The sequence below is a fragment of the Arctopsyche grandis genome, chromosome 3 (genome assembly GCF_051622035.1).
Source record: "Arctopsyche grandis isolate Sample6627 chromosome 3, ASM5162203v2, whole genome shotgun sequence".
NCBI lineage: Eukaryota > Metazoa > Arthropoda > Insecta > Trichoptera > Hydropsychidae > Arctopsyche > Arctopsyche grandis.
Window position 1 is genome coordinate 35,328,733 of NC_135357.1, and position 16,460 is coordinate 35,345,192.

Consider the following 16,460-nt stretch of genomic DNA (forward strand, 5'->3'; position numbering starts at 1 on the left):
GACAGAGGGTCTGATTGTGGTAGTATATAACAAGTAATATCTGGATAACTAAGAATTAGCAGGATAGGTGCTTGTTTGAAGATATTTGAAGAAAAGACAGATTAAAAGTCACACGCTGACACCCGGGAAGAATAAAGAATGGGAGTATGGTAGTATGTAAAGTCATTTATAATGAACTATTTTTTCATCATTTCTACAGCAAAACCATTATTGAAGCAAATAGTAAATAGATATGTTCGCTTTGATATGTTTGAATTGAATTTTGATTCAGGAAGTTTATCATTACAAAACAAGCCATCAAAGTCGATACGCAATATTAGCGATTTGAGTGAAAATAACAAACAGAAACCAAATTTAAGTTTTCTCTCTTTGTATTACGAAATAATTTTTGCGCTAAATTACTGCTGGAATAAAGAGATTAATCATAGAAAAGAAGTTGTCCAAATTTGATGTAATTACAATTTATATCACTGTAAAAGCTGATTAAAAGGCTCTGAAAGAGCGACTATTCACTAGTTATATGCTGGAGAGTACTAGAAGTCTTAAGAAATTGCAAAAATAGTGAAAATGTGTTTTTTAAACATTGGACAAAATTGAATAATTCAAATGTAAAATATTCAGCCAATGTTATAATTAGCAGAAAATGGTTGTAGTTTAATTGGCAACGAGAAACACCCGCGTCATCACAAATTCTAGAGACCGGAGCAACTGACGGAACAGTGACGGAGAAAGCTTGATTGCTTCTTGGTTTGTCCAACGCACATAAATAAGCAGTTGGTAATTTTTAACTCTAGAGAATACGACCCAAAATAAGATAATTCAATTAAGTACGTATGTATATTGAAATTAGCTCATCTCCAATGTAGATTAGGAAAAGTGGTACCTGTCCACGTTTCCTAGCCTATATTGGAGATGAGAAAATCGTGAATTGTTCATAAAAATGGATATATTGTATTATCATATATATATATATATCATCAATTTTAATGTCACAAGTCGAAGTAAATAAATGAAATGTCCGCACGGGTTCTCGTTTAGTTTAGTTTAATATTGAAATTCGCTCATCTCCAAATATACATACATAGATGAGGAAAAACGGTATCTATCCACGTTTCCTCACCTATATTGGAGATGTGAAAATTGATGATTTTTCAGAAAAATGGATGTTTATGGAAGTTTATGAAAAAAAAATTCACAAGTTGTAGTAGGAACATTGGATATTCAACCGCACGGGGACTCGTTTAGTTTAATTAGCAAGCGAAAAACACCCGCATCATCACAGATGATAAGAGACCAGTACAACTGATGGAACGGATGCATCCTGGTTTGTCCTGGTAATTTTTAACTCAGAGAATACGACCCAAAATAAGATAATTCAATTGAATATTGAAATTCCCTCGTCTCAAATGATGAGGAAAAGTGCTACCTAACCACTTATATATTGTAACGTGCGAACATTATGGTGATTAACCGCCGCCTAAAGTACATCCGGGAGTGGACAATGGAGACCCTCAAATCAGGCTGAGCGGCACTTCCCGCTAGTTCTTAGAATCCTGATGAGAGCGTGAGATTGTAAAACTATACGTGCCTAAACAATGCATAAATAAACGGATCGTGGAAGCTGTAGTGAGCAACTCGCCCTTTAAAAGTAGGTACACTTGGTACAACAATATAATATATATATATATATATATATATATATATATATATATAATAACATTCCCAAATAAACCCGTACCTACACTCAAATGGTTTATGCAGTCTGAATGCAAGGTGGAGATAATAGAAAAAAAAAACATCAATTTGACTCAGCCACTGATTGAATTGTGGGATCAGTTATTGGAATATGTTTGGATCTATATGGCGCGGTCGTTCGACTCGGTGACCCTCCATAGAATTGTGGTTGTTAACCTTTCCCTTGCCAAACCCTTTCCCTTGTTAACCTTTCCCTCCACGGTGCCAAAAACATCCGCGCGCTCCGATGATATGTATTTTGTACACATAAATTGACGTAATTCGTCGAGTTGTAGTAAATACATATCACAGGGGAGGAAAGGTTAATAAAGTAAAAATTTGTATTATATGACAGTATAATCCAACTTTGACGGTTAGGTTTAATATAAGCTCATCGGTCAATGGTTGAAGAAGAAGAAGTATGGTGAAACCAGCTTCCATTTGACAGTTGCTGACCGGACAAGGTTGTTTCGCGTAGATACTGTTGGTATTCTACGACATGTGTAGTGATCACGAGCAATGTCATCTTTCTCGGAATGAGTTGAGAGTGAAAACATCCAAAGCCACGCCAATCTACATATATCAATCTCAAAACAGGTGAAAAGTTTAATGATAGAAAAGGAGCATTATGACAGTCTCATACAAAATGGACCAGTCACATCCGACCGAGCAATTAGTTAGGTTGTGAAATTTATACCCCGAACGATGTTGAGTAATTTCGCAGTTCGCAGAACGTTCCCAGTATTTGCATTACAAATTCTACAAACTCACAACATCCATGCATTTAAATTACATTAATAATTCACCTATACATATTTCAACATTTAAAAATTCTAATATGGAATCAAAAATCTATGGCATACATTTTATATAATGATAATCTATGTATGTATTATATAGTAAATATACGATCATTTCGAAACTATAATATATATATATATATATATATATATATATATATATATATATATATATATATATATATATATATATATATTCCGGTCAGTCGTTCCGAATACAACCTCACTACGATACATCCTAATTGAGCCCTAATCATTGGCATTTTGCAATTCAATGCGTACCTAAATCCGTAACAAAACAATTTTAAAAATACCCTCGGAATCCACGCAGACCGGATTCCACACAATATACTATACACAATACACAAATAAGCCTTAAGAATGACGTCATGATAAATCCCATCAATATACATACATACATATACATAATAAAATATCTTAATGACACACTATGAACATATAACACGAATTACACATGTACATATACATATGTATATTGACTTGAAGATACATTGTGGACGTATCGTCGGCATCTGGTCGGTGACGATCTTTGGTTGTTTGTTCTCCTCCGCCACCTACTCCACCGTCGTCGTCATGCATACTATTCGAACGAATACGTATCGGCCTTAACCGATGGTGAACAAACATCAGGTGTCGGTGTTAGCGGCGCATTGCACACAGTCGGTCATGGCTTCTTCGTTGTATCGCTCTACTTGCACGGTGGCCAGGTCGATCCGGAACTTGGTCCTGATTATGTTCAGCGCTTGCTTTAGCGTGCTGTCCGAGTCCGTGTACTGATCTGAAGTAACACAAATCACCGTTTATTATTTATTCAATGCTATAAACCGAGCGATTATTGCATATTTGTTGATTTTATCTTAAACATATTGAAGAATTTTGATGAAGATAGATCAAACCACCCTTTTTCGGTATAAATTTTTGAAAATCATAAATGAATTGTCATAAAATTCATTTAAATCGATATGTATATGGAAGACACTTTAGTATGCGGTCTACCTTTGAATCGCAGTCGATTATTTTTATTTTATTTTTATCGTAGCAACGACCTGTTTATTATCGTTTTTGTTTTTTACAGGGCCAACCCTAACTTAACCTAACCTAACCTGACCCTTAACCGTTTGTCGGCGGCCGTCTTCTATGGAAGCTTTGCGCGACAAGTCTGTAGCGCGGCTGTCTTCCATAGAATTTGTGAACTTTGCACGGGATTTTGAGCCTTATATGCGCCTATTTCAACTGTTTTAAGGTTCAAAATTGGTTGAATATATTACTGAGAGTTGAATGCCATCTATTCAATTTGCTTAAAATTCATATATACCAGTCAAAATTAGTTTTTTTTTGTGGAACACGTCTGTTGAACAATGGCGACGATATGTCTCAATTGTATGAAGAATGATTATTTGACAATTAAGCCAAAACTACGAGATATATTATGTATTTTATTGTTTAAAATAATACTTTGTGTTAAATAACATATCTGGTTACTTGAGTGAATATTAAAATCTGTATTTAAGGTCGAAAACTCGATTGGAAAATTCGCGAAAAAGGTGCCGCCGCATACAGGGCTTGTTCGCTATATTAATTGCCGCGGGCAAAGGGTTAAATAAATAGGTGTTGGCTGCTAAGATATGTATTTTTTTAAAGTTTTATTTCATCAATATTTTCACAAAAAAAACATATCTTAGCAGCCAACACCTATTTATTTAAAGGTCAGGTTAGGCTAGGTTCAGTTAGGTTGGCCCTATTCATTTACGATTAGGTTGTTAGGGTCGGTATTATTCAGTCTCACTGTCACACGCGAGAACTGAGACCGCATATTAGACTAAAAACGTGAAGGTAGATCGCAAAAACGTGAAGGTAGATCGCATACTACTGAAATTGGCACCACATTTTGTATAGTTGGTTCGTACCGATTGCTAAATGAACGGTGAGGATGTTGTGTTGGTTGGTGAGAGACCATATGTGCAAGCTGTGGACTGCTCGTACTCCGGCTATTCCTCGCAAAGCTGCCAACACGCTTTCATATCTGTAAAAATTGAACTTTTAATAACAATTCATAGATTTTCTATGTACGATGCACATTTCGAATCGATTTACCTGACTTGCAGTGGAACGCCTTCCATGAGGACGTTGGACGCTTCTCTGAGTATCTTCAGTGTGGTGCACATGACTATGATCGAAAATACGAACGTGCACAACGGATCCACGATCTTGGCTTCAGGCTAAAATATTAACAATAATTACAAATATGTAGTACAGTATGGTTGTTAAGAGCGAATAACTACAGTTATTTTGGTTAATTAATAAACCATTGCCGGTTAAATAACACTGAGCAGCAAAAAACCAAGTATTTTAGTATTGTAAATAGGTTTTTGAGCTCTTTTTCCTATTATGCTGTGTACATTAGCATTAGAATAATGTAATACTATGATTACTAAGAAAATTAAATTAATATTGTAAAATAGAAAATGATCAGTAGATCAGTAGCTATTAAAATAGATATAAGATGTATTGTGAACATAATTTAGTAATAATAAAAAGCATTTAAAAATCAAAAATCAAATTGACCCATTGAATTAAAATATGATAATGATTTTTGTTGGTTTGCTCTCGTTATAAGCGTTTAAAAAAATGCGTAATTTTTACTGTGCTATAAGTGAGTATTGGAATCAATAGTCAGATGTTTTGTCTATTGATTGTGATTTAATTGCATAAAAATACTTTAATTATCTAGCGAATTTATCAAAAATAAATATTGTTTTTACAATTTACAATTTACTCACTACGTTTAGTAGGACTGGTTTTTTTTATCTCAATGTATTTTTTTTTTTATCTAAACGTACTAATTCCAGCGGTAATGATTTTAAATTGACATGTTCTAGGAGCAATGTTCGTCGTTGAGCGTAGGCGAATGAGGTCAAACGAGTAGGAATCTTCATTCTTTATCTCGCTTTTGCAATTCATATGGTCATCAAAAACAGCATTTTTTAGCTCAATTTAAAATCATTTACCAGTCGAATTAGTATGTTGAGATAAAAAAATATATTGAAATAGAAAACCAATCCTATAAATGTGGTAAGTGAAAAATAAGTGATATAAAATCATAATATCACGGAAAAAAAGTATATTTTTGATTTTTAAAATTCGCTAAGTAATTAATAATAAGTATTTTAAGGAAATAAATCACAATCAATAGAAAAAAAAAGCACCTGACTATTATTTCCAATACTCACTTTTGGCACAGCAGTACTAGATTTTGAGTTAGACTGCAAAAGCAAAAAACCTGCAAAAATTGGGCATTTTTTTAAAAACTCATATCTCATAATTTAGTTGTAGGTAGAGTAAGAAAAAGAAAGACAGCTGGGGGTGTCTTTCACAGGGGTGTGCTAATGTATAACGCCCTCCCCGAGTGAATCAGGTCTTCCAAGACCATGGATGCATTCTTGCGAGGAGCGAAGAGACACCTCTGTGAGGGACAGTACATATTAGTTAAATATAGATATCAATCTAAAGATTTAAGTTATTAAGATGTATTTTTTTTAATTAGCTAATAGCTAAAATTATATATAAATAAATAAATAAATTAACGAAAGCAAACCAACAAAAATCATTATCATATACGAATTCAGTGGGTCAAATTTTTATTCTCCGCTCTGGTAATTATTTTTGAAGCTTAGTGTAATTCATAAATAGTATTATATGAAATTGGGGTTATTTATAAGCCCAGCTAAATGCTTACATATATTGTACAGTGTACAAATCGGTGACAATAATATCGGTAGGTAGTATGAGCTGATTTTCAAGTAACCATTTCGACAATTAAATTAAATAAATTGGCACACTATGATAGGAAACGATCAAACCATTCAAATCTAACCAGCAACACCATAGCATAAAAATCATACATTGTAGGATTTTTCTCTAACCAGGGTTCCGAAGTTTAATCCGGAACCAAAGTTGGTAGCAGCACATGCTAACCATTGAACTACATATACTGCTCGCTATTGAATTAATTTCAAATGAAATTCAATAGATACATTTCATACAAGCAAATTAACTGTGGGTACGTATAATATTAATTTGAAAAAAAAACTTTTAATTGTATATCGTGACATATGTATAACACTTACATAAATTTTGATGATGACCGAAGCGAGGAATACTCCAGCGCTCTGTATCAAATCGCCGAGCACATGAATGGTGGCAGCTCGTACGTTTATACTCTGCTCGGTGGAGACTTCGTGCGAGATCGAGCCGTTGCGCACGGCCGCTGCCTGGAGCATCTCGACGTCGTCGAATCCGCTCTGGATGCTGGCGTTGGCCCCCGACATGCCCGGCACGATCTCCTTCATCGTGTAGTCGCCGTTGATCGAGCTGAAGAGGTTGGTCGTAGCGTGGGGGGCTTTGCTCCGGGTCCCACCGATGAGGGGCTGCTGACCGGTGACGCCGTTGCCCGTCGACGGCTGAACCTCGGCCAGGGCTCCGGTGTCATTCAGCAGGGGGTCCATGGCGAGATTTCGATATCCGTTCTTCGAGTCGCGGTACGATGACGACGATGACTTTGCGTACCCGTTCATGGCGTTGGTGGCTTCGCTGTATTGGAGATGTCCGTTAGCGGCCGGCCTACTGCTGTGACTGTGACCGTGGCTATGGGCATGAGCCAACCCTGGACACGCTCCGTGAAGGATCATAGCCATCCTGTGAATAATCGAGAACAATATTTATTTATTTATTTATTAATAGTTTTGGACCATTGTGGCATTACAGGAAGAACCTAATGCGCCACAATGGCCTACATTTAACAAAGATAATACAAGTAAAAAAAACAGAAAAATTAGAAAGCAGAATAAAAAAAATAATAAAAAGTAACAAAAGGAAAATAATAATACAAATAAAATAGTACATAAAATGTACAAAGGAGAAAGAAAAAGTAAAATAAATCAACAAAATATGAATAAAAAATAAAATGACAGCGAGGCCCAAATGGAAGAGAGTAGATTAAGATTCCACTCATTCATCACATTCAAATTAAGAAAGTAATGATGAGCGCAGGTTACCAGATAAATATGTTAAAATAACATCCGATAATCTACGCTCCCCAAGGTGGAAAATATCACATTCAGGGATGGCAGCAACGATTTCATTGAGAAGTCGAATAGCTCTTGGAATAGGAGCCATTCGAAAAAGAACTGTGCGAGCAGCAGGTAAAACCATCAAATGATGATGTCTACCACGCACATAATTATTAGGGACATAAAGTCCCAACTGTTCCAGCAACAACGGGCATGACGTATTACCACGCAATAGTTGGAGAACGAAACGAATTAACGAGAAGTTTCTCCGAAGTTCAAGGGATTATACCCAAGCATGCCCAAAAGGAAAGGAGTAGGATAGAGATATGGGTAGTACCCATACTCTTTCTTATAAAGAAAACGAAGAAATGCTTTTTGCACTTTTTCTATTATAAGAGAGTAGTTTGCTTCATGCGGATTCCACACAATTGCATTATACTCTAGCTTACTTCTAACAAGCGAGTTGAAAAGCAAGCGAGAAGACAAGGGGTTGGAGAATAATCTAGCATATCTCAAGACAAATCCAATTCGACGAAAGGAAACGTCAGCGACTGTCTTGATGTGGTTGTGAAAGGTGAATTGAGGATCAAAAGTGATACCCAAGTCGACCATTAATTCCACACGCTTCAACAATACGGATCCAATGGAATATCCGTGAATGGTATTGTTAAAGTCGATATTGAATGGTATTGTTATAGTCGATCGATCGTGCATTGTGTTGTAACATTGTAAGGGCGTAAAATAATTTCTAATTTAACCCTTTGAATGCTGACCAACGCCAATCGGCGTTTTGCCAACAAGTCCACGAATCGGAAATACGCCGATAGGCGTTGTTTTTTGAATATGTAAAAAATAAACAAAAATACTATCCGCTAAGCCTTTCCAGGTAGAATTGAAAAAAAAAATTGCATTGAACATAGGTCGTGTAATCTGTGTCAATGTTTATAAAGACTGGTTTACATCGGAATTTCTGAATTTGTAACCATAGCAGAATTTACCGATTGAAATCCCTAGCTGCTGAGTATTTTAGATTGTGGCTTGGCATTTAGACTGTGAGCATTACATTTTAACAACAATGAAGATGGAACTGGTTTTGGAAAAATACATTCATTAATAGACTTATTTTGTTTATTTTATATTGTTGCAAGATATATTAGAGAGTCTAAACACACCTTTACAAAACTCGAAATCCTCGGCGGCAGTGATCTAGGGTTTGTTTGAATTAGCTACAATTTTTATACCTGCTTTCTATTGGATTTCTAAATAATGTGGCGGGCTTTCAATAGAAAAGACGTCAGCACTCAAAGGGTTAACTATATAATATTATTACAATATATAATTCAATGCAAGGTCTTTAATAATATTACTGTAAGTTTTGCTGTCCATAACATTACTTTTATCGTCTAGAAAATATTAATTTTCATTAATATAAAATATATACATATTCCATAAATAAATTAATAACATTTTAACAAAAAATTACGTATTTTATATTAAAATTTCATTAATGTAAATATTTCAAAACACTAAACACGAACTCAAAACTAACAAAAAATAAAAGTCAAATTCTACAATGTTGTATTTCTTGACCAAAATGCAATGCGAAATTGAAACGAAATGTAATTGGTCATCGGGGGTTGATGCGATAGCATGTACATTTTATGTCTCATCGGTATATTTGATCGGTTCGACACATAAAAACAAAAAAAATGAATCTGTATACGTACAATATATTGACGCACATTCCAACTCCGGACACGATCATCATAGCGTTGACTTGAATGTCGTAATTGCCTTCCCACAACCGAAGAATGGCCAGGTAGACGAATATACCGGTGACGAGCCATATCAACAGGATCGACAGCAAAGCGCCTATCACCTCTACAAAATCACATGAAATACAATGCCAAGCGGTGGGTAGGAAACATATGAAAGATTTGCCGACGGAAGATTTGCATACCAGCTCGACGATAGCCGTAAGACATTCGCGAGCTGGGAGGACGTCTCGACAGGAAGAGGGCGCTCAGCGCCAGCAGGAACCCGGCGCAGTCGCTCAGCAAGTGGGCAGCATCACACATGATGGCCAAACTTCCAGCCAAGTATCCTCCAACTAGTTCTCCGACCTGGAACACACAAACAATACGATGAATACTTTGGTGAAAAATTTCACATGTCTTCTCGTCCATCGTACAAGTTGTTCCGGAGACTGCAGACATGCTGACTCGATGGTTTGAAATAGTGCAATGACTTTGAGCTACGGAGCACGAGCCGATGTCTAACTACCGATATCTAATATATGTATGTAGGTGACAATATTACTGGTTGATTTGTGTGTCCGGTTTTAATATGCAAATCTACAGCTATTATAGTTTTATAAATATTTTAATTGGAATTTTTGTATTCTACATAGCAGGCCTGGTTTCAGAAGAGCCAGACGCCAGACTCAATCTACGGTATGTTTGAATTATGCAACCTTTTTTATACTTAATGAGTGAATTTTATATAAAAAGTTCATGAGTTGTAATTTTAATTCGATTTAAATTTCACTATAGATGAAAAATCTATTTATATTTTTTATATACATATGTCACAGTGAAATTATATTTCAAGTGAAAATATGTATATTTTCACTGACGTGTCAGTGAAATCATAACCAGTTACATTTTCAGGGCTAGTTTTATTCATTTAAGATTGGGTTGTTAGGGTTAAATTTATATAGTTAAACGTTGTAAATTCATTGTTTGATACATTTTCACTGCTTGAATTGGTGAAAATATATTTTCACTTGAAATATGTTTTCACATAGTGGTTAGCATATTAGCTATAGACTAGTGGTTAGCATATAATGCTTTGAAGAGAGTGGTCACGGGTTCAAATCCCACTGGTTTCTGCTGGCCAGACCTTGGATTTGTGACTCCAGGTCGATCGTTTCCTATCAAAGTTTGTCAATTTATCTGATTTTCATTGAAACGGTTCCAACAAATTGGTAAGGTTACCCATTTTCTCGCAAAATCTCGAGTTTTCGGCAATCTCGAATTTCGCTGAATTGTATGAAATGCTGCAAATGTACAAATTTGATCATAAATGTCTCTGTGGATGTTAATCGATATGTACTTTGTATAAGAAAATTAGAAAACTCCATTGTCTTAAATGATTTTCTATGATTGTTGTCGACGATTTGACGGAAACTCGTGAGTTCTCAGCAACAAAAGCAACGATGTCTCATGTAGTCGAAGTTGTTTCTATACACACAAAATACTAATAATATTTGTATCAAATGTACAATGTTTCTGGCCAGGAAGGCGCCAATTAGGCAACCTGTTAGGCATTCCTGGTATAATTAGATAAATATATATAAAATAAAAGGAAGTATGTAAAAAATGAATGTCTCTTTGTCTGTCTGTCTCGTATAGGCTCCTAAACCACTCAACCGATTGCGATGGAACTTTCAGGATTTAGTACGGGAAGCTTAATGTAAAAAAAAAAATCGCCCAAAAACGGGATAAACGGAAATGAGTGGCATTGCAACGTAATAATTTCAAATGTTTTCGCGTCGCGACCTGCGTTGTTAGTGTAAAATAAACAAACACTTGAATAATTTCAAATGTGTTCGCTTCCTGCATTTCTCCGACAAATGGGAACGGGAATTGCATGCCTTATTCTGTCATTGCAACGTATACCGGGCTCAGCTATATATTTATATAAATGAACTAATGAGAGCTGTGAATGATTTTAAATTTAGTTATAAAATGCTGGTTATAAGTTACATTATTCTACTTTTAGTATACTAATAAATATAATTCTATAAATCATGAACCAGCGACGTCTAACAACCCTAAGCTTATCAGCACATGTTAGCACCAGTCAGCAATCTGAAACGAAAGATTATCAACTCAAGATTAAACACAACTACAATCACCATAAAAACGCCACACATGATAGTGGCGGCCAGCAATTGAGGACCGGCCGCTTTGCTGATGACTTTCGGACTCCAATGACAGTGGGTCCACAGCTCGGGATTACCGCCAGCCTCCGGGATCGGGATCTCAGTGTACGACTCCTGAAACAGACAACACACCGACATCAACCAACAGAACAAAGACACACGACCGTACTCATACTAGATTAGTTACATCGTGGAGAAGCGGAGCGTCCATCCCGTCAGGCGGCTCCATTCCAGCAGATCCACCAGAGCCCCATCTCTCCCCGCCGTCGGTGCGTATCTCGTCCCAATTCATGTGATCACACATTGTCCTGGCGACGACGGCGACGAAACTGTGCCCACTTATCTCATGTTGTTCTTATCAGCGGGTTCTGCAAACAGAATACGAATGAACTGCGGCTCTCTATCTGTATATCGTTCGTTCGGGTATAAACTGTTTTTATTTATTTTTTGTTCTGTACGATTTATCATTTCCTGTCGTCGTCAGCTAGAGGTGGGGGTTTACAGTTAACGAGGATGTTTATTCTATTTCGTGAATGTGTGTACTGTATACATGTGTATTATGTATGCGGCGATGACTCAAAGCAAACATTGAACAATTTGCATTCTTCGTATGTGCCATATTATAATTTTTGACGTGTTTCAGTGGAAAGTATGTGTGTTTTACAGTTGATTAGCATCGATACAATGGTGCTTGATTTTAAGCTTCGGTACACATTGTTACGAAACGAGTCAAACTGGTATTTCGGTGGCGAGACGTTATGCTAGATTTCAATGGGTCAATGCATTGTAAAAAAAAATTGAAATTAGCAATGTGATGGTTTTTTGTTGTGACAATTTTTGTTTCGGTTCAATTTCTTTAGAAAATTTTTCGTTTTTATTTTTAATCTATCTTTAATTTATACCCCAGGTAACCCCAATGCACCTTCCTGGCCGGAAGCATTGTTTATTTTATCGAGGTAAGCCAGTTATCTATAGAATTTTTGTTATTAATCCACAAGAATAGTCGAAATATGATTTTTCAATGTGGAATTTTATTTAATTCTCATATAAAGACAATTTAATATATTATCCCTATTAATTCAATTCATATTCGTGTAAATACGAGTAAATACTAGTACGAGTTTTTAGCTCGCAATTTTACCGATTTAAAATTCAGCACACTTCCAATTAACCCTTTTAAACGAAAACAAAAAATAGTGTGGCCAAAACACTATCCCAATAAACATGTTTCAATAGAAAATATTCAATATAAAATAGTATTAACAGTGGGAAAAAATCCCAAGTGAAAATACGTACTTTTGACTTTTGATTTGAACTGGACAACTACTTGGAGAGATTTGAAGGCTGAAAAGTACTATAAATGAAAGATAAAATACCCGACTATAGATTCTAATATTCATTTTGAACACGAAATCGACAGATTTTGAGACATCAACCGAACAACACCAAGATATAGAAAAATCGCGTGATTTAAAAACACATATATCTCCGAATCTCGAGCCAATCAACATTTTTTATTACCAGTTTCGTGTTCACTGGGCATAGATCTATAAGAAAATTCATATCTCGTCTCTGAACCAAAAAAAAAGTCGTCATTTATCGAACAGTGTTATTAATATAATCAGCAGTGTGGACTAGTTGTTAGCATATATATGCTTTCGAATGGTTCGGTGATTATTGGTCACAAAGCGCTCGCCCAAGTCACTAAAATCTCTATAACAGAACATCTGGCAGCCGAAAAGCCCATCATACTAACGAGATTTCGAGTGCCAAATATTCCATATATGCGATTTTCAAGGCAAAAACTGTCTCTTGGGCGATTGTAATGTGACTAATAATCCAATTACCCTTTCGAACATAGTGATCACGGGTTCGAGTCCCATTGGTTGCTGCTGGCCAGACCATGGTTTCTGACTCCAGGTCGATCGTTTCCTTTAAATTTTGCCAATATATTTGATTTTCATTGAAACGGTTCCTTTGGCAACCTTTACGCATGACGATTCATATAAAAAAATGCGCTGAAAATATAAGTTTATCCGAAAATGTAAGTAAAGTAAATAAAAAAGTGACTCGATAATATTTTAAACTAGTAAATATTAGTTGATTGTGTATTCATTTTAAAAGTGAAAGCACTTTCTTTGAGACAAAACTTAAAAATGTATACTAAACTTGATTTGTTAATATCCTTAGCATACAGTTTGAGAGCGACTGACTCAATGATAACAAACTTGTAAGCTAGAAAACGTTTCGTTGAAATTCTCATAATTTACAGCAAGTATATTTAGATACGTTTCCTTTTAATGTTTAAAGTAACTAACGATAAGTCTACGAATTCCGTATCTTGATAATATATAATCGATTTGTGATATATACGTATGTACATTGTTTCATATCTTTAGGGATTTTCGTAAATATAATTCGAATACAATGGATAGGATTAATGTTTATTTTTTAACTATCCATACATATTATGACAAAAGATATTATGCCTGAAAAAAATCTGAAATACATCTAATCAAAAATACTATTGAATTCAATGTATCAAAAAAATAGTAATTATTATTAAAATATATAATTGTATATCAACTGTCAACTCGCCAGTTGTGGCGCCTGTTAAAACAAACGGAAAAACTCCAAGGTCAAAACTGTCAAAAGCGCGCACACGACATTCGACCATATTTACACCGATTCCGATACTGCAACGGATGAGAATCGCATACCAAAGCTCAGAAATCACGACCCATTGTATAATGAAACACTACAAACCTAAACATATGGAATTGGACTAGAATCCAACTGGAAAGTGATTGGTGATATCAAAATCGGATTGTAATGACGTATTGTAATACTCACGGTGCAAAAAGACCCGTGTGCAAATACAGGATGCAAATTTTGGTCATTGTGTGGCGTTAAGCGGGGCGAACGTACAGCGAGTATTGACCGCGTGATAACGTTACTGTCGCTCGCAGTGGAAATTGGGGCTTTTGGCGCGTGAAAAATAGAGGGGAGGGGATTCCGATAGAGAGGAGGATACGCGGGGGGCTGCGGGGGCGCGAGGGGGGTAGGAGGGCGCAGCCTCACCTGCCGGCGGTGCGCACCCTCGACCGGCCACTCGACATCCCGACACCCCTACCATTGTGCTTATAACGTAACCGATAACGACCATGCATTCAAAAATGAAAATTTGATAAATTTCAGAGATAACTCTGAAATTTATCAAATTTTCATTTTTGAGTTTCGTTTTTATATGTATTCTATCGGTCTCCGTGACGAGACAGAATGTTAAATTACAGAAAACGCAAATATCGGAAGGCAAAGATCGAAAATCGAAAGATGTTAAGTCGAAAGATCAAAAAAAAATGGTGCATGGTAAACGGTACATACTCACGTACATACTCACTTAATGTGCGCGCGCAGAATACGGGAGGAAAAGCATGTTCCTCTTGTTCCTGTTGTATCCTGTTCGCGCAAATTAAGTGAGTATGTACCGTTTACCATGCACCTTTTTTTTTTGATCTTTCGACTTTCGATCTTTGCCTTCCGATATTTGTGTTTTCTGTAATTTAACATTCTGTCTCGTCACGTAGACCCATATAATGGTCCGTACGCACCAAACCAACGACGATTTTGGGCCAACTTTTAAAACCAGTAGCGTACAAAATATTGAAATAAAAATTAAATAAAAAAATTGAAATTAAATATCAAAATTAAGCTAACGAGCGAGATTGAGCTAAAATTAGATCATCGTTGATGTTTTGAATTACAACAATGTTTTGAATTACGACGAAACGCATTACAACCAGAGAAATATTATAATTACGAGCGAAAAAAACCTTGTTATTGTTTCTTATAAGTCGTCACGATACACTACTGTGTTTCCCCCTTCGGAAATATTTAACCAACGACGATTTTGGGCCAACTTTTAAAACCAGTAGCGTACAAAATATCGAAATAAAAATTAAATAAAAAAATTGAAATTAAATATCAAAATTAAGCTAACGAGCGAGATTGAGCTAAAATTAGATCATCGTTGATGTTTTGAATTACAACGATGTTTTGAATTACGACGATACGCATTACAACCAGAGAAATATTATAATTACGAGCGAAAAAAAACCTTGTTATTGTTTCTTATAAGTCGTCACGATACACTACTGTGTTTCGCCGTCGAATGAAATATTTAACAAAAAAAATATCGGTGATTTGTCAAAGGGTTTTTTTTTCTTTCGTCGAAATAAAATTAATAATCACACATTATCCGATAAATTTTACCTCTGAGATGGATTTAATTATTTGATTTATTTCGATGAGAGAAACAATTGAAGACATTATCCGATAAAATTTACCTCTGAAATGATTTAATTAATTGATTTATTTCGACGAGAGAAACAATTGAAGACTAAAAAAATTTCGTTTGATAAACCGACAACGTGTCGGGTTGGGACCATCACTCGGTCACCCATACTAACACATGATATATTCTCAGTAACTGCGCATTACGGGAAAGTAAAAATAATAATTCTTTGATTTTTTTTCGATCTTAGTGCGTATCTACGTAAGTCAAAACATCTTCGACAAACAAAAGTCGAGGATTACCTGTATGTGATTGTTGATGATCTAATTTTAGGTCAATCTCGAAAATTTATTTAAATTGGGCATGTTCTGTTTTAACTTTCAATATTTTATTTTAAATTTAATATATTGATTATAATTTTATTTTCACATTTGAATTTAATTTTACTATAATAATAATATTTTTAATTTTGATATTTGATTTCAATTTTTAAATTTAATTTTTATTTCGATATTTTGTACGCTACTGGTTTTATCCTGCTGGTTAAAACGTTGGACCAAAATCGTCGTTGGTTTGGTCCGTACGCAGCATAATAT

At 35.4% G+C, this 16,460-nt stretch overlaps 1 protein-coding gene across 1 annotated transcript; it reads right to left on the reverse strand.

The window, feature by feature from the left end:
- Positions 1–3,053: 3,053 nt before the first annotated feature.
- LOC143909310 (proton-coupled zinc antiporter SLC30A2-like) lies at positions 3,054–13,143 on the reverse strand. Its single transcript, XM_077427231.1, has 8 exons — positions 11,758–13,143; positions 11,544–11,684; positions 9,585–9,747; positions 9,352–9,505; positions 6,683–7,250; positions 4,650–4,774; positions 4,463–4,578; positions 3,054–3,333 (listed from the first exon to the last, which is right to left on the reverse strand). Exons 1-8 carry the CDS (start codon positions 11,872–11,874, stop codon positions 3,182–3,184), a joined length of 1,536 nt encoding a protein of 511 aa, XP_077283357.1. The 5' UTR covers positions 11,875–13,143; the 3' UTR covers positions 3,054–3,181.
- Between the last annotated feature and the right edge of the window lie 3,317 nt (positions 13,144–16,460).

What these genes read in the sequence shown, in the direction of transcription:
- LOC143909310 (XM_077427231.1), bottom strand. Translation starts at nt 11,874, where the DNA reads ATGTGTGATCACATGAATTGGGACGAGATACGCACCGACGGCGGGGAG. An exon ending in ACGCTCCGCTTCTCCACGAT is followed by an intron (nt 11,685 to 11,757) that starts GTAACTAATCTA and finishes TGTCTGTTTCAG; the next exon opens with GAGTCGTACACTGAGATCCC. An exon ending in TTACGGCTATCGTCGAGCTG is followed by an intron (nt 9,506 to 9,584) that starts GTATGCAAATCT and finishes GTGATTTTGTAG; the next exon opens with AGGTGATAGGCGCTTTGCTG.